This window comes from Symphalangus syndactylus, chromosome 15 (assembly GCF_028878055.3).
Source record: "Symphalangus syndactylus isolate Jambi chromosome 15, NHGRI_mSymSyn1-v2.1_pri, whole genome shotgun sequence".
NCBI lineage: Eukaryota > Metazoa > Chordata > Mammalia > Primates > Hylobatidae > Symphalangus > Symphalangus syndactylus.
In genome coordinates, this window is record NC_072437.2 from 18,714,639 (window position 1) to 18,737,700 (window position 23,062).

The 23,062-nt window shown below is 36.7% G+C and overlaps 1 protein-coding gene across 2 annotated transcripts in view; it reads right to left on the reverse strand.

Moving 5' to 3' along the window:
• ITGBL1 (integrin subunit beta like 1) overlaps nucleotides 1–23,062 on the reverse strand; it is a 292,563-nt gene that overhangs the window by 118,477 nt on the left and 151,024 nt on the right. For both annotated transcript variants that reach the window (XM_055245292.2, XM_055245294.2), the window contains exons 6-8: nucleotides 19,570–19,710; nucleotides 15,641–15,781; nucleotides 620–766 (exon numbers count right to left, since the gene is read on the reverse strand). In XM_055245292.2, coding sequence (XP_055101267.2) covers nucleotides 620–766; nucleotides 15,641–15,781; nucleotides 19,570–19,710 — 429 coding nt within the window. The remainder of the gene's footprint in view (nucleotides 1–619; nucleotides 767–15,640; nucleotides 15,782–19,569; nucleotides 19,711–23,062) is intronic.

A 23,062-nucleotide genomic window follows, 5' to 3' on the forward strand; every position in this document is an offset into this window, starting at 1 on the left:
GCTATAAAGACACATGCACATGTATGTTTATTGTGGCACTATTCACAATAGCAAAGACTTGGAACCAACCCAAATGTCCAACAATGAAAGACTGGATTAAGAAAATGTGGCACATATACACCATGGAATACTATGCAGCCATAAGAAATGATGAGTTCATGTCCCTTGTAGGGACATGGATGAAGCTGGAAACCATCATTCTCAGCAAACTATCACAAGCACAAAAAACCAAACACCGCATGTTCTCACTCATAGGTGGGAATTGAACAATGAGAACACATGGACACAGGAAGGGGAACATCACACACCAGGGACTGTTGTGGGGTGGGGGGAGGGGGAAGGGGTAGCATTAGGAGATATACCTAATGCTAAATGACGAGTTAATGGGTGCAGCACACAATCATGGCACATGTATACGTATGTAACAAACCTGCACGTTGTGCACATGTACCCTAAAACTTAAAGTATAATTTAAAAAATAAAAATAAAAAATAAAAAACAAAAAAAGCAGAAAACCAAAACCAAACCAAAACAAACAAACAACAAGAGATGTGTGTGCATTGAATTCATTTGAATCGTGATGGAGAGGCCGTGGCAAGCCCTGAGAGACCTCACTTACCCCTCCCAGAGCAAGGCAGATCAGAGTTTCCCTGGCACTTCCTGATGCTCTCCTCAGCTGACAGCGTGCAGGACTGTGGGTGCTCACATTTCTTCCCGTACCAGCCTGCTTTGCAGTCACATCTTCCGCAATTACACTGTCCATGTCCTTCACAGTGAAAGTGGCAAATAATAAAAATGTACATAAAGATAATGAAGTCGGAATTAGTTTTCATTCTAACAGCAAATGTCACAAATGAGTCAGGATCTTGATGAACATAATATAACACATTAAGGTAAAGGCACACTTTTCTCAAATTCTTAAATAACTGATTTATATGAATTGATCTTGAGGGATAAAGCAACAGATAAGATAAACAGTTTAGTAAGGCTATAAACTTCAAGCTGTCAAATTCCAGGTGCATGTGATTGTATTGGTCTCTGGGGCCTTAAAGGAGTATTTGGGCCGGGCGCTGTGGCTCACATCTATAATCCCAGCACGTTGGGAGGGCGAGGAGGGCAGATCACGAGGTCAGGAGTTCGAGACCAGCCTGACGAACATGGTGAAATCCTGGTCTCTACTAAAAATATGAAAATTAGCCAGGCGTGGTGGTGTGCACCTGTAATCCCAGCTACTTAGGAGGCTGAGGCAGGAGAATCACTTGAACCCGGGGGTGCGGACATTGCAGTAAGCCAAGTTCATGCCACTGCACTCCAGCCTGAGCGACAGAGCAAGACTCCGTCTCAAAACAAACAAACAAAAAAAAAAACAAAAAAAAAAGAAAAAAGAAAAAACGGAAAGGAGTATTTGGTGGATTTGACAATTAATTTACATGGAGGGGAGTCACAGGGAAAGGCAAACAATGTATTTTTGAAGCAGGATTTTTTTTTTTTTTTTTTGCTTTTTAGACTACTTTTTAATATATAAATGCTCCTTTCTCAGTAATTAATGCAATAAGTGAAATTAAAATCAGTATGGATGTAGAAAAATTGACATTAACAGCCAAGTAGACATAATTAACATTTATAGATCATGCTAACAAACAATATCAGAGAGAGTACATATTCTTTTTTTTTTAGAGTAGTTTTAGGTGCACAGCAAAATTGAGAGAGATGCAGAGATATTCCATATACCTCCTTCTCCCTCACGTGCATAGCTTTCTCCGTTATCAACAATTCCCACCAGAGAAGTACACTTGTTATAACTGATGAGCGTACATTGACACATCACTATTATCCAAAGTGAACAGTTGACATTAGGGTCCACTCTTAGTGTACATTGTATGAGTGTGAGTAAACATATAGTGACATGAATTCACCACTCATACAGAGTAATTTCATTGCCCTGAAAACCCTCTGTGATATGCCTAGTCATCCATCCCTCTCCCACACCTTTCCCCAATCCCTGACAACCTGATCTTTTCACTGTCCTCCATAATTTTGCCTTTTCTTTAATGTTATATAGTTGGAGTCATACAGTATATGTAGTCCTTTCAGTTTTTTTCAGTTGGTAATATGCATCTAAGATTCCTCTATGGATAAATAAACTGTGGTATATCCAAAGAATGGAATATTATTCAGAGCAGGATTTTTTTAAATTAACCATTTAATGCATAGCTATTTATTAAGGTCTCACAACCACAGTCAAATTGGGGGCCATGAACTGACAAAAGGCATGAAATCTAGAATTCAGAAGAGGTCGCTCTTTTCTTCCCCAAGATTTATTGAGGTATAAGTGACAAAAAAATTGTAGGTTCTTAAAGTATGTAACACGATGTTTAGATATGCATATGCATTGTGAAATGATTACCACAACCAAGATAATAAACATATCCATCACCTCGCACAGCTGACTTTGTGTGTGTGTCTATGTGCAGTGAGAGTATCTAAGATCTACTCTCCTCATACAATGCAAGTAGACAGTATTACAAACTACAGTAACCATGCTGTACATTAGATCTCCAGAACGGATTCATCTTATAACTTTGAAAGTTTGTACGCAAAGTCTCCCCATTTCTCCTACCCCTCGGCCCTGGGTAACCACCCTTCTACTCTATTTCTAAGAGTTCAACGCTTTTAGATTTCACATATGAGTGGGATCGTGCAGTGTTTTTTTGTCTATGTCTGGCTTATTTTACTTAACAGAATGTCCTCCAGGTTCATCCATATTGTGGCAAATGAAAGGATTTCCTTCCTAAAGGACCAATACTATTCCACTGGGTATGTGTGTGTATATATTATATATATATATATTATGTATATATATTATATTATGTATATATATTATATATATACACACAGACACATATACGTAAATATACGCATATTATGCATATGCATGTCAAAACACCATGTTACACACACACACACACACATATATATATATATATATATAGATATATATATCTCACATTTTCTTTACCCATTCATCTTACAACAGACACCTGTGCTGTTTTCATATCTTGGTTATTAGGAATAATGCTGCAGTGACCATGGGAGTGCAGACAGCTCTTCAAGATAGTGATTTCATTTCCTTTGTACACAAATCCAGAAATTCCTAGACCGTATAGTTCTCCTTTTGATTTTTTAAGGAAACTCCATGGTATTGTCCATAATGGCTGTATCAATTTACGTCCTCACCAACAACATGGAAGTTTTCCTTTTCTCCACATCCTTGCCAACATTTATCTTTTGGCTTTTTGATAACAGCCATCCTAACAGGTGTGAGGTCGTATTTCATTGTGGTTTTGATTCGCATTTCCCTGATTAGTGATGTTAGGCACTTTTTCATATACCCACTGGCCATTTGCATACCTTCTTTGGAAAAATGTCTGTTCAGGTCATTTGCCCATTTTTTTAAATCTGGTTGTTTGAGTTTTTGCTATTGAGTTGTATGAGTTAGTTATAGTTTCAACGTTTGTCCTCTCCAAACCTCACGTGGAAATGCAATTCTCAATACTAGAGATGGGGCCTGGTGGGAGGTGTTTTGACTATGGGGGCAGATCCCTAATGAATGGCTTCATGCTGTCCTTTTGGTGATGAGGTAGTTCTTGCTCTGGTAGTTCACGTAAGATCTGGTTGTTTAAAAGAGTGTGGAACCTCCTTCCAACCTCTTCTGTTCCCTCTGTCTTCCTCTCTCTCGCCACGTGATGCACTAGCTCTGCCTCCACTTTCAGCCATGATCAGAAGCTTCCTGAGACCTCACCAGGAACAGAAGCTGGTGGCATGCTTCCTGTACAGGCTGCAGAAATGTGAGCCAAAATAGACCTGTTTTTGGTTTTTTGGTTTTAGTTACTTATTTATTTACTTTTTTGAGACAGAGTCTCACTCTATTGCCCAGGCTGGAGTGCAGTGGCACGATCTCGGTTCACTGCAACCTCCATCTCCTAGGTTCAAGTGATTCTCATGTCTCACCCTCCCCAGTAGCTGGGACTACAGGTGTGCATCAACACACCCGGCTAATTTTTGTATTTTTAGTAGAGACGGGGTTTTACCATGTTGGCCAAACTTGTCTACAACTCCTTTCCTCAATTGATTTGCCCACCTCGGCCTCCCAAAGTGCTGAGATTACAGGCATGAGCCACCATGTGCCTGGACCAAAATAAATTTATTTTCTTTACAAATTACCCAGCCTCATGTATTTCTTTGCAGCAATGCAAAAATGGACTAGAACTCATATATTTTGAATATTAACCCCTTATTGGATATATGGTTTGCAAATATTTTCTCTCATTCTGGAAGTTGCCTTTTCACTTTTGTTGTTTCCTTTGCTGCTGTAGAAACGTTTTAGTTCAATGCAGTCCCACTCATTTATTTTTGTTTTTGTTGTCTGTGTTCTGGTATTATATCCAAAAAAATCATTGCCAAGACCAATGGCATGGAGATTTTCTCCTATGTTTCTTCGAGTAGCTTTAAAATGTCAGGTTTTACATAGAAGTCTTTAATCCATTTTGAGTTGATTTTTATGTACAGTATGAGATAAGACTCTAATTTCTTTCTTCGGCATGTGGACTTCCAATTGTCCCAACACCATTTATCGAATAAACTGTCTTTTCCCTATTGTGTGTTCTTGTCATCTTTGTTTAAAGTCAATTGGCTGTAAATGTATGAGTTTATTTCTATGCTGTCTATTCTGTTCCACTGGTCTATGTGTCTGTTTTTATGTTAGCACCACAGTGTTTTAATTACTATAGTTTTGTAATATAATTTGAAATCAAGAGCTATGGTGCATTCAGCTTTGTTCTTGATGAAGATTGCTTTAGTTATTTGGGGTATATTGTGGTTCCATGTGAATTTTAAGATTTTTTTGTTATTACTATTAAAAATGCTAGGAGAGTTTAAAAATTATTATATGTATATATTTGCGGGGTAGAATTAGATGTTTGATACATATATAGGTTGTATTATGATCAAATTAGGGTATTTCACATGACAATCACCTTATGCATTTATCATTTGTGGTAAGGGCATTCAAAAGCTTCTCTAATTATTTTCTAATTATAATATGCCATATCTTACTGTTAACTGTCCTTACCCTACTGTGTAATAGAAGTTGAACTTATTCCTGCTATCTGATTGTAACTTGGACCACAGATCAACCACCAACCTTTCCCTATCCTCCCATCTTCCTCCTCCCGTCTCTTGTAACCACATTTTAAACTCTCTGCTTCTATGATCCCAATTTTATTTTTAGATTCCAATTTTTTAGGTTTTGAAATAAGGTCTTTCTGTGCCTTATTTCACCTAACATGATCACCTCCAGTTCCATTCATATTGTTGCAAATGACAGGATTTCTTTCTTTTGATGGCAGAATTATCCATTGTGTATATATACCACATTTTTTTATCTATTCATCTGTTAATGGCCACTTGGGTTGATTCCATATCTTGACTACTGTAAATAGTGCTGCAATGAACAAAGGGGTACAGATATATCTTTGACATATTGACTTCACTTCTTTTGGATATATATCTAGTAGTGAAATTACTGCATCATACGCATATTACAGCTTTATTTTTAATTTTTGGAGGAACCTCCATACAGTTTTCATGGTGACTATACTAATTTACATTTTCAGCCACAGTGTGTCAGTGTTCTCTTCTCTACCTCCTTGCCAACATTTGTTTTCTTTTGTGTTTTTTTATTATAATTCTATAATAAAACCGATTCTAACTGGAGTGAAGAGGTATCTCACTGTGGTGTTGATTTGCATTTCCCTGACAATTAGTGATCTTGATCATATCTTCATATACCTGTCGGACATCTGAATGTCTTCTTCTGAGAAATATTTATTAATGTATTTTGCCTATTTTTACTTGGGTTGTTTTCTTGCTGTTAAGTTCCCTATGTATTCTTAACATTAATCCTTTGTCAGATATATAGTTTGCAACTATTTTCTCCCATTATGTAGGTCTATTTGTCATTCTTTCAGTTGCTTCCTTTGCTGATCAAAAGCTTGTCAGTTTGATGTCCTTCCGTTTATGTATTTGTTTTTGTTGCTTGCTTTTGAGGTCTTATTTTAAAAATTATTGCCCACAGTAAAGTACTATCCTATATTTTCTTCTAGTAATTTTGTAGCTTTGGATTTTACATTTAAGGCTTTAATGCATTTTCAGTTGATTTTTGTATATCATGAGAAGTAGTGGTTTAATCTCATTCTTCTGCATATGGATATCCAATTTCTCCAGCACCATTTATTGAAAATATTATCTTTTCTCCAATGTGTATTCTTAGCACTTTTGTTGAAAATCAGTTGGGTGTCAGTCATGGGACTTTTGACAGGAACTGCAATGAATCTGTAGATCACCTTAGGTAGTGTGAATATTTTGACAATATTCATTTTTCTGATCCATGATCATGAGATATCTTTCCATTTATTTGTGTCTTCAATTTCTCTCATCAATGTTTTATAGTTTTTGGTGCAATAATCTTTCACATCCTTGGTTAATTTTATTCTTAAGCATATTATTTTTTTACACGACTGCAGATAAGATTTTTTTCTGAATTTCTGTTTTGGTTACTTCACCGAAGCAGAATGTTATCTTATGGAGTCTCCACACTTTATTTTCATGCACTTTTTTAGCAAATACTACATGTTTAGCCTAGAGACCCTTAGAGTAAAACCAGTAACCTACATGGAGTTTACAATCCTTGAAGATTAGCCTAGTGTATTCAAAAGAAGTCAGAAAAGATATTAAATTTTTCGACACATGAATATACAGTTTGCAAAGAATTGTGGGAAACAGTGGTGTGGTTTAGCAAAAATCCACCTACATTATCAATAAAATAATGGGTTCAAATCCTGATTCTGCTTCCTACAGAGTGGGGCTAGTCAAATGACCACATTTGAGTTTCAGTTTCTTCATTTTAAAAAGGAAGAAAATATCTTATCAATCCACATTTCTTGGGAAGTACATTACATAGTTTAAATGCTACATAAAAAGGAGCTACTGGTTTTTGTATTCATCAGATCCCACATTATATGCAAGTAGAGGAAAGCATAGTTTCAACTGAGCTTTCCATAATTCCTAATAAACATGAAGCTACTCATCACTGCAGATGCAGAACAAAGTAGATTTCTATAATCACTGCAAAAATGCATGAAGAATTTTAAAAGTGGAATTACACTTTTTAAAAGTACATAGAAATGCTAATGGATGAAAATGCATGCTGTCTTTAGCATCTGATATTAATGTATATCATCCAATATGAAAATTGGCCTCCAGTGAAGACTAGACCCTTTTACTAATATTCTTTGAGGTTTGCAGTTCCATCTTCTGAATTTGAAGAAACTGGACAATACACATACGTAGAAGCTTTTCACCATTTAACTAATTTTTAGTAAAAAAAAAAAAAATCACAAAATCATAAATCGAAGTGGAATGAGACATTATGGATCACTGAATTTAAATCTCTCATTTAATCACCAATTCAATTCAGATGCTCATTTGTTGATCATCTGCTATGTAACAGTCTATTTGACAAACTGTTGCCATAATTATCTGCTCTAGACCTCAGTTTAAAGGAAAATTGTTATTATTAATAAACATACATGACATATGAATATGATTATTTAGACCTTACAGTATGGGAATTTTTCTAACAGTTATGCTTATTAACAATTATATTTCATCCGTTGTTGGGTTCTATGGCTTTTGCCATTCATTCACCTCAGTTTAAGAAGTTCCCATCAGGCGTGGTGACTCACTCCCATAATCCCAGCACTTTGGAAGGCCAAGGCAGGTGGATAACCTGAGTTCAGGAGTTCAAGGCCAGCCTGGCCAACATGGTGAAACCCCATCTCTACTAAAAATACAAAAATTAGCTGGGCATGGTAGCAAATGCCTGTAGTTTCAGCTTGGGAGGCTAGGCAGAAGAATCGCTTGAACCTGGGACGCAGACGTTGCAGTGAGCCGAGACTGTGCCACTGCACTCCAGCCTGTGTGACACAGGGAAACTCCATCTCAAAAACAAAAACAAAGAAGTTCCTATCTTTCTTTATTTCCATCCTTCATGTAAGGTTAAGGACAAACATTGCAAACAGATCTACATTGGAAATGCCTATATAAATAATGATTTTAACACACAAATATTTAACATTTAATGTACAGTCAATTCTATTGTTTCATAGGAGCCAATGGCTTTGAAATTCTTGGAGACAAGTGGTTTTATTTCAGCGACAGTTACATCTGTTGTGAGCAAACTGGGCAAAGTACAGAACATGCTGACATTTGTGAGACTTGTTGACACTGGAACAATAACATTGCTTGTTGACACTTTAACAATAACATTGAAAACCAAATTGAAGAGGGAGAAAAGGTTTCTCTACTCTTGAAAGTTTAATGGCTGTGAAGGTTAGAACAATACATCTAGCCGATGCAGGACCCGCAAAATCCCTAACTGCCCAAGAGAATGTCATCTGCCACTAAGGCCCACCTGAATTCACAAGCAGTGACATGCCCCACAGGAAGATTCCCTCCTTGGGGAGGGAGAATAAAGTAGAAACCTTGGGGGTAAAGGCAGGTACAGAGGGAGACCCATGACTGAAGGGAGAACGTTCTTAAGTTGCATAGTTGGAATCCATGTTTAAAAGCAACCATTATTTCCTATCTGAAGTCCATTCACATGTTGACATCTTTAAAAACAAATGATGGCAGATTAAAACAAATCCTAAAGACAGAAGTTATTCAGAAGAGATTTTTAAAGTTGGAATCCTATCCAATTAGTAACAAAAGTCAGATTAGCTGTGAAAGCCTTAATAATTTTTTTTTAAGTTCAGATGCTCTAGACCTGCAGGAAGAAATCTTTGGCAGTCTTTTACCTTTATTCTCCCATATGCATATTCTGTTTTCTTATCATTTTATTTTTCTCAGTTTTTAATTCTCTCAACCTTTTTCCCCTAACATAATTCTATTATTGCAGCTTTATTTTTATATCCCATTGCTATTTCCGATGCTCTTCTACAAACATGAGGGGGAAAATAGAGCCTATAAGCTCCCACACCTCTTTTCCTGTGTACTTAATGCAGCATCATGAACATTCTCCAGGATCATGCTTCTAAATGCGTGCTTCACCTCCAGGCATTGCCAACTATAAGCAAAGCTGGGAAGAATATATATGTGTCCTTACTTTGCCGTGTGTGATGACTCCTCAATAACCTTCTCAATAACACACCGGCAGCCAATTGCTTGCACACTGGGATGAATTTAAGAGATTGTGTCATTGCTGTGATTGGCTGAAGGATAAAAGACCTTGGCCCTAAACAGGAAAGTATCAAAGTGGGATAACATTGTTTAGTTCAAGATGGCCAATGATCCTCCTCAAATCATCCACTGATATGTCTTCTATGCTTTACCACCAGGATTTGATATTAATTGAAAAAGTTCAAGCTAAGGAAAGAAGAGGCATTTAAATATGAGTGACATACATAAGCCATCCATAAAGAATGAAGTTCCTGAAAGTCAGTGAATGTATGGTAACCAGTTTGTGTGACAAAATAGTGGCACAGAAAGTGTTTGATGGTTTTATTGTCTGGGGAGAGTAGAACTGGTTTTATTGTTTGGGGAAAGTAGAATTTTCTAAATAAGATATCTCACTGTATATCATAGAAGAAGCAAGCATAAAAGTGTATGGATAAAGTTTCTATAATTCTAGCCTACTATAATAAAAATAGAATAAACAATGGTATTGCCTAATTTAAATGTTTATTACAGATTGACAGAGTTAAAACATAAACATAACTTTTGCTTTTTCAGTAACAAAAATTATATACTACATATTTCAAGAAGTTAGTCATGTGCTGTCAAAATATATTTTAGAATATTAGAGATACCACTTTAAGTGAAACTGTACATGTCCTACAAAATCCTTCATGATATTTAACTGGTAGAGTTTAAAAATCACTTAGAAATGTCAGATATTGGTACCAGATTCTCAGGCAGGTATTGGGCTTTTCAGATAAGACAGAAAATTATAAAACAAAATTGCAACTTTTCTTGTGAAGTTACCAGTTTCTCAATTCCAAATTTAAAAGCTATGCCAAAGAAGGAATCATTTGGTAGAGATAAAGTCAAGAAGATGAAAATATTGCGTTTTTCTATACAGAAGAGTTTAGAGATAATGGTATCTATTTAGCATGAAAACCCTTTAGACTGCCATAACATTACATCAGGTTTTTTTTTTAATAGACAAATAGTGAAAAGGTCATAAAAGAAGAAATCAGGAGACTTGTGTCCTTCATTTGATGTGCCACTATCTTTTCTGGGCCTTATCTCAAATTGCTTTATCTGTCAAATGACAGAACTAAAAAAAGATCAATTTGCCACATGGATCTGAAATGCAATGCTTCCATGCTAGTTTGTCAAATATATCTGTATGTTAAGTCTGCAGGTTTTAGTTTCATTACTTCTAACCAGTATTCCTTTAAACCGTGTAGGCAGAAGATCAACAAAATAGAGATGAAAGATTCTGAATGGTGCCGTTTGTCCTGATATCGAACATCAGAAGAATTCAAATAAGAGAAATGCTCTCTAAAGACCTCTCTGTATGTATACACATATGCACACACACACACACACACACACACACACACACACACACACCAATGGAAGAACAATACAGTGCTTGGTGTTGGTATAATCTACCTACCATAAAAATGACTGCAGCCCAGAATACTCATATGAAAAGGAAGATGTGCACCAAGAGCAGCCATCAAGTGGTCTGAAGGCCATGCTGGGAAGGCAGGAGTTATTAAGGTTCTCAGGCCATTATAGGAAATGGTGTTAATTAAACCTTTTCTTGTTTATTTGTAACTATTGTGTTCTTTGGAGTTATGCTAGCCAAACTCCAGAAACAGGTGCAGGTGTTTCAGCACAAGTGCAGTTGCATCTATTCCAGACAAACACTTCTCTGTTTTAGAGGATATTTCTTTCTTTTTAAAGGATCAGAAAATGCCCATGAATTTGAATCTGATGTTAACAAGTTTGTTAACATGTTTACAAAGTAACATGAAGACCATCAATAGAGAAAAGCTTTGGGGAATAACTTAGATCTAGGTAGTACTTGCTATTTTTTTTAATTCAATATGTTAATTTTTCCTTTCAAGAAAATGCAGTCTGAATGTACTTAATCATTTCCTTTAGTTTCTTTTCTTAATGCTTTGACAATCCACAGGAACAAATTTCACCACATAATATGGTTCTATCAAAAGATTCCATTTTCCAAACTAATGTAACTCTAAGCCAAAACTTTCCTTATATTTTCATAATTTTCTTAGGCAGGGAAAGCTGAACGATAAAGTTTAAGGTCACATTGCAGCGTATTTTTCCAATTATGGGATTTGGGGAAATAGACCTGAGTGGTAAGCAGCCATTAGGAATAAAGCAGTTATATTAGAATCAGAAAGTAAATTGGGTGTAACAAACAGGACAGTCGGGACACGTCAGGATGCCCGTTCATACCCTGATCATTTCAGTCACACTCGAATTGTGTCAACTGTATTGTCTTTGAGGGGTGCGTATATGTGTGTAGTGTAACAGTCATGTTGGTGTATGGGCAAATGAACATACACAAACACACATATTTTGTGGATGATGAACAACAGACAGGATTAAAAGAAGTAAATAAAATTGATTTATTTGGTGGGTGCAGGGACCATGTTTCAACATATTTGTGTCCCCTATATTCATGATGTGTTAGGCATATTTACATTTAAATGCATTATTGAATAGACAAACGGACAGAATGGAAATGAATGAATAAAATGAGAATGTCAATTAAAATAGCTAACTTAAACTAATCCATCCAGAGATTTCCCTTGGACTTAAATAAGACCAATACTCTCAGGATGGCAAGAATAGGAGCTAAAAATAAAACTTCGTTTCATCTGAGCCTTATTATATTCTAGTCTTGCATGAAAGACTAGAGAATATTGATGTCATTGGGTTACTTCTGTCTCATAATACAAAGGTATTAACATACTCAATCATCAACTCTATGGCACTCTTCTTACACTGCAACTTAGACTGGTAATTAGGAAAATTTAAAGACTAATAATTCTCTAAGCATAATACCATACAGTATATAGAATCCTACAGATTCTGTAAGAATGATGAAATACTCCAGAGATTGATGTGTGCTCCAGATCGTAATGATGTTCAGAGAAGCTTAGTTTTATTTTTAAAAAATCTGAGTACCCAGAGGACAGTTCTTCCTCAGAAAAATAAAGTAAAATTGGAGAATTGTATTTGCATCACCTGGAGATTAAGTTACATGAGTAGTCAGGCTATATGTGTTTTCAGATGACACTTTAATGGCAGTGTGAACTTTATCAAGTTACTTAATTTCTCTGAACATATTTTCTCTTCTGCTAAACTATAGACAATAATGCCTCCCTTTCTGAGTAAGTGTGTAAATAAAATGGAATGAGGTGTATAAAAGAACTCAGTAAGGGTCCAATAGAGTAGTCTCTGTAAATATGAGTTTCTGCTTCTTTCCTCAATTCCTCATTCTAAGTGTGGGAGCCAAGCTGTGGAAAGCTGGCCATGTTCAATTCACTTCAACCAGCGAATCATAAAATCACAATAGATTGATGTCTTCTTGTTCAAACTACAGCCAATTGTGCCATCACCTCTTCCTACCCCTACCTGTCCATACCTACTGTGTGGAGTCTCATAGGGTATGAAAGAAAGGAAAATGTGAGAAAAAGGAAAACAGGGAAGAGGGATTGAAGGGGAATAGGTGAGGTGGCAAATTAGATTCCAGGGCAGCCTCCTTAATGACACTTCACCTGCCCAGCCTAGAGTAAGCACTCCAAGACTAAATGACACACTGCAGGAATTGCACACAAGCCTACGCGAGGATTGAAGTGTGAATTCAGGAGTCATCACCCATCTTTACCCCATGACCCCACTCCCTCACAGTGAGATGGACTGGTTCAGAGGACCTTGAATTATCGCTACAATGTAGTTAGTTTGAATTTTTCAACCCCAGTCCAAATTCAGGATCAACATCAGAATTATGGATTTCACAAGAGAGTGAATACCCATAGGAAAAAGGGGCTCCATATCAGCAAGTCACACACTTAACAATTTTAAAATACTGCCTTTTATATGCCTCCCTTATTTTCTTATTTTAAATTGTATCAAATCACATTTATCTCAAAAGCAATCTTAAAATGACATTGTCACCGGGGGCGGTGGCTCACGCCTGTAATCCCAGCACTTTGGGAGGCCGAGGAGGGTGGATCAGGAGGTCAGGAGATCGAGACCATCCTGGCTAACATGATGAAACCCTGTCTCTACTAAAAATACAAAAAAATAAGCCGGGCATGGTGGTGGGCGCCAGTAGTCCCAGCTACTCGGGAAGCTGAGGCAGGAGAATGGCGTGAACCCGGGATGTGGAGCTTGCAGTGGGCCGAGATCACGCCACTGCACTCAAGCCTGGGCAACAGAGGGCGACTCCGTCTCAAAAAAAAAAAAAGGCATTGTCAAATGGCATTTCCTGAATGCCAGCATAGTTTTAACTACCAACTCTATGCTTACAACTTGAAACTCTCTTGCTTTAACCATGACCCTGACTCACATATTCAACAGGCTGGGAAAAAATATAAACTTCGGCTTGCCCTTTGCCCTCTATGCTGGAGATGTCTAGAAACAAACTTGACAGCTTCCTTCCATATTCCCTATTTCAGTAAATGGCACCAACATTTTCCCAGACACTCAGACTAGAAATCTGGTGATGACAGCCCTCTACTGCCTAAAACCATCATTAGCTCCTCATTGCCTTTAGAATAAAACCTGGGTCTGCAGGAAGGTAAAAGGCCCCCCAGTTCCTGTTTCCCAACCAACTTTACCTTTTGCTACATGTTTCCTTACTTCTGCATTCTGGTAATTTCAAACTGAGTCTGGTCCTATACACAGATTCCATCCCTCCGTTCCTTCTGCTTGGAATGCCCCTCTCATCTTTCTTTACCTGCAAGCCTATTTTTTTTAGGATAAAACCCACATGCATTGTGATCCAATAGCCTCCTGCAATGCATGAGCCCTGCATCACCACCACTGTGAAGAGCCACGTCACCCTAATTAAAATGTCCAACAGGCCTCTTCCCTACTTTTCTCATCATCTCTTTGGAACACAGACGCCACTCACTAGTCATGAGCTCTTTCATTACCACTGTGTTGACAGCAATGATAATGAAGAACATGAGCATGTATAATGAAGAATAGAAAAAAATACCCTCAAGAGAATAGTGTTCACAAAATGTTTAGGAAATCCTCTGGAGCACAAGAGAGTATCAGAACAGGGAAACCCTTCTGCAATGGGAAGATTTAGCAGCAGGCTTTCCCCAGTCAGTCTGGAGAAGCCTTTGAAGTTGCACACTCATAATTAAATGGGGCAGCTGTTTTATCTCCCTTTGCTGGCAAACTTTCAGGAGACCAGAGGAGTTTCTATCCATCTGCATGCACCAATAAGGCAGTCAAGATTAACAAGATGTATATGTGTATGTGTCTACCTTATGGATTATCGAACAGAACTGGACTGAAAATCTGTAACTCCATTTTTGCTAAATGATACCTGTTCAGATAGATTTCCGACTGCTTTGTCTTTGCACTATTAGACATCCTGTCCTTATATATTTTATTTCTTTGCATTTAGATTGCAAACTCCATGAAGTCAAAGATCATGGCTGTCTCCTGTCCCCTACTGGCTCCTACTATACCAGTAGCCCAGATGTCACTCAGTCCCTAACAGACAGTATCTGCTCCATAGTATTCACAGTCAAAGATTTTTGAATCTACTAATTGATATTTAATTATAGACTACATTGCAGAATAACTTTAGTTTAAAGCCTATCAAAGAGTTAATGCACAAAATAACCCTGAGCACTGTATTATCCTGTTTTGTAATACATTAATATAGGTGTCCTAATGGTAACTATCCTATTCATCGTCAACAGCTCTGCTAGTTTTGTAGTCTTAGAGTTGAACTGAGTAACTATCTAGAGCTAATGGTTCTCCTGGGTGAGGAATTAGACTAACTTTAAAAGAGTGGGTGCCCTCTCATCTCTGGTCTTTGCCAACTTTGGGAATTCTCTGGAGGTTTTCCAAGTTACCAGTAGGAGCACTGCAAATATAAGATGCTTTAGAATACACGTTCAGTTTCTTTTACAGGGTATGTGAGAATCAGAAATCTTGAAAACAGGGAAATATGTATTTTTTTTATTCATTACTTTTTAAATTTTTGTGGGTACATAGTAGATGCATATGTTTATGGAGATGTTTTGATACGGGCATGCAATATGAAATAAGCACATCATGGAGAATGGGGTATCCATCCCCTCAAGCATTTATCCTTTGTGTTACAAACAATCCAATTATACTCCTTACATTATTTAAAAATGTACAATTAAGTTATTGACTATAGTCACCCTATTGTGCTGTCAAACAGTATGTCTTATTTATTCTTTCTAATCACTTTGTGTGTGTACCCATTAACCATCCCCACCTCCCCCTCCAGAAAAACAGGAATTGAAAGAGCCCTTACCTGAACAGAAGTCATCAGAATATCGGTCATAGACAGCTCTACAGTCCCTCTCATCACATTCACAGGTGTCCCCATGAATGTCTCCCCAGTCCCCAGTCGGATCAACATCGTGACAGGTACATTCACCACATACACAAGTCCCTAGGTGGGAAGAAGAATTTTATAAGAATCCAGTCAAGAAAAACCATGAAAGAAAGCATTTCACATATTGCTGATTATTTTCTGTTGTTTACTTTGTATTTGAAAAAAACACATATATTCAGATAAAAATATTCTAAAAAGGAAAAACACCATCTAATATTGATAATAGAGATTCCTTAATAAACAAAAGTTATTATCTATTCTATAATTATGTGAGTTGGTGGAATGTGTCATTAGTATTATGTTAGTTTCCTTCAAAGATACCACTAAAACAATTTATATAAGATATAATCCTTTCCCTCAAGAAGCTTGCAATCTATTTGGCAAAAAGAAAGCTAATTAGAAAGAAAAATTAACAAACACTAAAAACAATGTGCGAATATTTTGTAAACTAAGCCATGAATGCTCTAAGAATTTGGAGAGAGGATCAATGAGGGTAGGAGTAATTAGCAGTGGATGGATTGGATATATAGGGATTACAGGAAATGTTCTAGGAGACATTGGAGGTAGAACTAAGAGAAAGTCAAGAAAAAAAGACTAAGCAAAGAAGGGTAGGGATGGGCATAGGGACCCTGAAGTGCATGTTAAAAAAAAAAAAGACCAAGAAGTAAGGTTTGCTAAATCAGATGAGCCCAGATTATAGAGAATGTTGGAGATCAGATTGAGAGATATAAACTTGGTCATTTGCAGATTTGCAGAGAGAAACGCCCAGCTGTAAATCATATTTACTCTGTGTGGATTATCAGTAACTGTCTTTAGGGCAACCAGCTAATCATTTGATAGAGGCATAAAGTTAAATCCTTTTCTTACCTCTTACATCAAAATAAGTACCAGTTGGATTAAAGATTTAAATGTACAAAATAAAACTGTAGAATATGAACTAAACTCTTTTTATTCAAGACCCGAAAGCACAATTACTAAAAAAGGAAATTGAAAATTTTGGTTGGTAACAAAACACTGTAAAAAAAAAAAAGACTGATAAAGCTGAAACAAGTAGTTAATATGTCTGTAAAAGACAAAGAACAATTTCAAAAACATATAAATAAATCATAGGATTGAACATATAAAGGATTAATATGCCCAAAGTGAAAGAGACAAAAGCAAAGGACAACAAAAGGAAATTTCATACAGAAATAATGATTGATAAAGATGAAAAATGTTTATCACTCAATCAACCACTACTAAGTGGGTAGCAGTGGGAGATCTTCAAAATAATCGTGATTGGAAATTATTTTAGATGTCAGATTGTCAGAGGTGGAAAATATTGCTTGGAGGCAGACTTGGTAAAGGTGTGGGACAATGGGTACTTTCTTGCCCTGAAGTGGAGTACAAAATGGTACAACTTTCTGGGTAGCGATTTTACAATATGTACTTTTTATGTACAATATGTACTTGTTATTATTTAGACTTATAGCTCAGTTTAGTTAATGTACCCAACAGAAAGAAAAAGTACACACAAGTGTATGTTCAGAAATATATAGTTGTATTTATGTTTTTGAAAAATTACTAGTGACCGAAATATTGATCAACGGGGAATTAGCGCAGTAATGGTACACACATATGGACTACCTAGCAATCAGTAAGTAATAATTAGGTTTTTGCCCCATAAATATGGAAAGATAAACAACATCTATCATGAAATAAAAGTGTAAAATTACAAATCAGCATGTACAGTTATGATTTGATTTTTTTCTTTAATAAGAAGGAAATACACGGATAGGGCAGCCATACAAATGAATTTTAATAAATAAATACAGAGTGAAAGCTCATGTACCAAAATGCAAAAGGAGGTTGCACCTGGAAGTTAGGTTTATGGGTCACTTTCTTATTTTTCTGTGTACTCTACTTTATTATCTAGATTTTAAAAAACGAATATGCATTGCTTTCATAATAGGATAAATGAGTTTGGTCAGGAGGAACAGGGACTAGGAGCTATGCAGATGTGATGAAGCAGCAGCTTCTCAGCCATGTGTAAAGGTGTCCAATATGAAACTCAATAAAACAGATGGGCAATAGATGACATTTGTTCTATTAATGATTATGTCTGCAACATTGGTTTTTTGGCCCCTGAAGATGGGCAAAAAGGAAGACAAGATAGGTATGTGCAGGGACCAGTGTCTTTCTATTACCTATGGATGCAATGATGCAGAAACGCTTTCAGGGTAGTCAGGAGTACTACCTTTTGAGAAAAAAAAAAATGACTCATCTCAGCGCCCACTTCTGCCCTGTCTTCAAGTCCCCCTGAATCTCAGAAGCTGTGAGCCTCGCTCAGGCAAGCCACTTCCCATTCTGCCTCTGCCAGAGCTCCAGGTCAGAATGCTCCAAGCACAACGAAGTGGGAGGCAGGTGGCTTAGCTTATGTTTCTGAAGGACATCGTCTCTCACAGCCAATGTAACTCTGCTGCAGAACCTGACCTTAATCCACAGCCCAACCAATTCCATTTTCCACCTCTCTCTTTCTGACAGCTAAATAGTCATTTTCCACAGTACCATAGTTCAAGCTTCATATACTTAGAAATGGTGACTGTGACCCCTACTGCATAAAAGGACTTATGCAGAAAACACATTGGACACAGGAAGGGGAACATCACACACCCACAATGGGGCCTGTTGTGATGTCGGGGGAGGGGGGAGGGAAAGCATTAGGGGATATACCTAATGTAAATGATGAGTTAATGAGTGCAGCACACCAACATGGCGCATGTATACATATGTAACAAACCTGCACGTTGTGCAATGCACCCTAGAACTTAAAGTATAATAATAATAAATAAAAAGAAACCATAAGGTAAATTAGTATCATATATAGTAAGATTTAGTCCCCACAAAGGAAGACTTTATGATTTTGTTCCAAGTTCCTGCCTTTTTATTTATTTTCTCTATGTAAAGAAATGTGGCACATTTTACTACTCTATGTCAATTTCTAAAAGGTGGTATGCTACGGTTTCTGTATTAGCATTATCTATTACAATGCATCATTCATGTATAGAAGTGAAAAAAAAAGTTTTCAGCTATCTAGATTTTTTTAGTTTTAAAGAAGAAGTATAATCACTTTTTAATGTCACTGGATAGGCAATGAAAAGTTTAGTATGGCTCTCTTTATCACTACAGCAAAGGGAAAATTAAGTATTTTCAAGGAATTTTAAAACTGTATTTAAACTGTTTGATTTTATATAAAAAGCTAGTTAATTACCTTTAAATTATAGTTTAGCAATATTAATATATTTGTTAACTTCCTTTGTAAAGTCAGTGTACATTTTCTATGGCTATTGGATACATACTTTGTATATCTATTGTATTCAATATCAAATTTTTATTATTGCACACAGAAGTTAAATTAGTCCATATCAAATCTGCATTTCAACCAAGCCTTCCATTTACTCATAATTAAGACAAGAGGGTTTTCTGAATGCTCTCTGGATAATTAGATGTTCCTACTGTAGATGGTTCTGTTAGTCAAGAGACATTTAACAGAAGTATCTAAAGGAATTGCCTTTTAGCTGCACTGTGCTATTTCTGGAGGGCCGCCAAAGAAATTACAGTCCTAAGTTAACTGTTTATTTAGTGAAGCTTAAAGAATGACAGGAACTTTCTTATCTTTCTCTTTTCTACTCAATAAAAAACAAGACAGAAAAGATTGTTGGGATAGTAAATGTTGATTTACATCAAAGTAAATGGTTAGAAGATAACTTCCTCCCACACTAGAGGAAACACAGAGAAAAGAAGTGTTAACAATTAAAAGCTTTGTTTGCCTCCCCATTATGTAGTAACATGTATGAATGACACACCTCTGTTACTGCAGATTTTGCCATCTGGAGACGTGCATCTTCGCTTGCTTTCCCAGGGGGTGATATCGCACTGGAATTCGCATTTATCTCCATGCCAACCAGCCTTGCAGTAGCAGTTTCCACAGTAACACTTCCCATGGCCTTTATCCAAAATGAATTTTATACAGTGAGGAAAAAAGCAACTTTCATAAGCAGAATTAACTTTCTATCTCTTTGTGATCATTTTTGCCTTCTGAAATAATGTCACAGCTCCACATTCCCTGCCTAAAATAATCAAATTATACAGCTTTCTCCAAACACATCATGGTTGTGCCTATACCTGCTTAATTATACAAAAAGAGCAAAGTGTCCTTTAACTTGGCCTAGACAGGGAACTGATTAAAAGTATTTTTAAAGAAATGACATGAATGACCACGACAGTCTATTACTTTTCCATCTCAAATGCACACATCAAACCCAAATATATATGAGCATTCACTCTAAAGACATTTCTTGAATTAGTTATTAAAATATTTCATTTGAAATCAACTATTGAGAAACCAATGGTGCATATTTACCTAGATAGACATTATGAATGACCAAATAACTCCTTAAAGCAGAAGAAATATTTTACCTTTTCACTCAACTGTGCCCCACAAGCTGTTGTGTTCTACCATGTGAAAGAGAGGTTTTCAGCCTAGTCCATATTTAATCCTCATTTAGACAAATAAAATACCATGGGCCGTTGGCCTCACAATCAAATTTCCTTTCTACTTGTCAAGGGGATACAAATGACAGGTAACCGCACTCATCATTTTGTGTCCAGATGCCCTCTTTCAGCTCCCACCTCTCTGTAACCTGTTACCTGCTCATCTGCACTTGCCTCCAAGCCACGAGTAGTGAATTACCACACCATTGCTTTCCTCATCCACGTCTAGCAATCCTTCTGCAAATTCCCCAAAGATGGCATTTATCCCAAAATTTACTTCTTGTACTCTCATCTTTGTAGTTATATCACCTAAGCATAAATGTATGTCTTTGTTCTTGTTTTGTTTTTGGTTTATTCTTTCTGTATTATAGGAGTTTATGTTTTATCAGTCTATGGCTAAAGTCTTTGTTCTTTCCATCTCTCTTCTCTTACGGCCAAACTCCCCAAAAGACAATGCAAAACTGATTATGAGACTACTTTTCATTGTCTTATAAGCATACTTATCATTTTAACACTATGGTATTTCTGGCCAATGGCAAGAACATTAGTAGGACCTGTAAAACTCACATAAGAAGCAGGAAATACAACAGAATATTCTGGTCTCCTATGCTATTCATGTGCAGCAGATGAGACTTCCATCAAGAAGACATACATCTGAGAGACAGAGCCAGAGAGATGAACAGAAAGAGTGCTATAGTGAGACACAGAGAAAGAGACAGGGACCCCGTGCCATGTTTTCTGTCTAAATAAGTTATAATTGGGATATTCAAAGAAAATCACTTCTTAACCTAAAAATCAATGACGATTTCCACAATGAATCTGAATTTTAAATTTGTTTACTTAAGCAAATGCAAAGGCTGTCAAGTGATCTAATCAGTACAGAATATATCATCTATATATCTTATTTACGAACTTAAAATGGTGTCTACTTGCACACACAATTAAATCACATCCTAGTGATATATCACAGGCCTCAAGAACTCAAGGATTACACTGAAAAAAAAAAATAGTGTACATTAATTGCTTTTCTTAGGAGTCAGGTTTGTAAGACCCAATCACCTTTTTAGACTACGGAATTTATTCTCTCTGTAATTTCAGAAAATTTATACAGAAGGTGCTACATACGTAAGGATTACTATATTAATAAATGATAGAAAATCTATATTTCTCACATCCAAATTCTTTGAATATTTATACAATTCAGTATCGAATTAGGGTTTTACTAAGAAATCTTTGAGTTAGAGGTAAACAAGGAAGCAAAAATTAGGTAACGATACACGTCTATGCAGGTATGGAAAATTAAACAAATATCCACATAACTCAAATAAAAATATTGAACAAGACACATCTGAATAATTGAGATTAAAATGTGTACTTTAGGACAATACATATTCCAGATAATAAACGTAATTCTTTGCTTTGTGCAAACTGATAGAGGAAGAAAATCTCTATTTGTACTGCTTCACTGATGAACTGTGGAATCATCTCTCAGCAGATTGGTTTCATGTGAGTGACACACGGAAAGATTTACAATCCCAGGCAATGTCACCCCCAGAGGGTGTTTACTGGAGTGCTGGTGTCCTTGTTCAGAGACTTTGCACCATGAAATTGCTTAAGCCTCAAACAAATGGAAACAACAACTAGAAAGTTTGAAAGTTAAACATTTTCTGTGGTGGTGTTTCAAGTTACATTTTTCTATGGATACACGCAAATAGACTCTGCTTTTGTGGTGTGTATCAACACACACTGGCACCAAAGCATGTTCCCGTCTTCTTTTCTTTTTTTTTTTTTTCATCTGTAATAATTGGAAACTAAACATTAAGAGGACAAATACATATATTTGTGGATGGATTTGTCTAATTGATCTAATTATTTTGGACTGAGCCCTTTAAGAGAGAATTGTCTGAGCAGCATCTTGCTTAGGTCATTGGCTCGGAAAAATGAAAATAAGATTTTTGTGTTTGTTTGTTTTATCCAGGTGGGTTGTACAGCCAGGAGATCAAGGAGGAAGGGCCAATCAGGCCTAAAATAAGTGTATTTGGATGACTGACAGGAATTGAAGCTACCGAAATGTAAACAAAAGAACAAGCTTGTCCTATGCTAGCCACAGTTTCTCAGGGTTCTCTGGTTCCCCCTGGCCCCATTGGGCCCTAATCCTTACAGAAAAACAATACTTCTAAAACTACCATTTCTGCACACAGGGCAGTCTTCCTTCAACTGGAATCCCATGAGATAGGAGTGAAATATAAGTTCAGAGCAGAGAAGAATTTACCTAAACCAAATGATTCTCTCTGCCTTCTACTTTCCTTTTCCTACGCCAGTCAAGGTTGGAAATGGAAACTCTGGGCACAGGCTTGCAGGTTGAGCAGAAGAGATGAAAACTGCAAATGGTGAGGAGAGACTCCTCTTGTGGAGCTCTGAGCTCCGAGGCACTGATGCAGTCGTGAGTGGTGAGGCGTCAGGAACATGGACTTTGGCATCACACAGACACGAGCCCAAATTCTACTATCATTGGTGGACTGACACTGGGTTCGTTACCTAATTTATCCACATCCCAGGTTCCACATTTATCTATGTGCATAAACATAATTCTTACCCTAGAGTGATGTTGTGAGACAAAACACAATGAATGTAAAGCACTTATTGCAGAATTTGTCACTAGCAAACATGCAAGAACTGCTACAGAACTGCAACAGAAAAAATGAATTGAATAATGGTGGTACACAGAAAAGGTCACTGAAAATGTTATCTAAGTGTTTAGGGACAGAGAGAGGGAGGTAAACTCTAGGCTAATAACCTTATTGA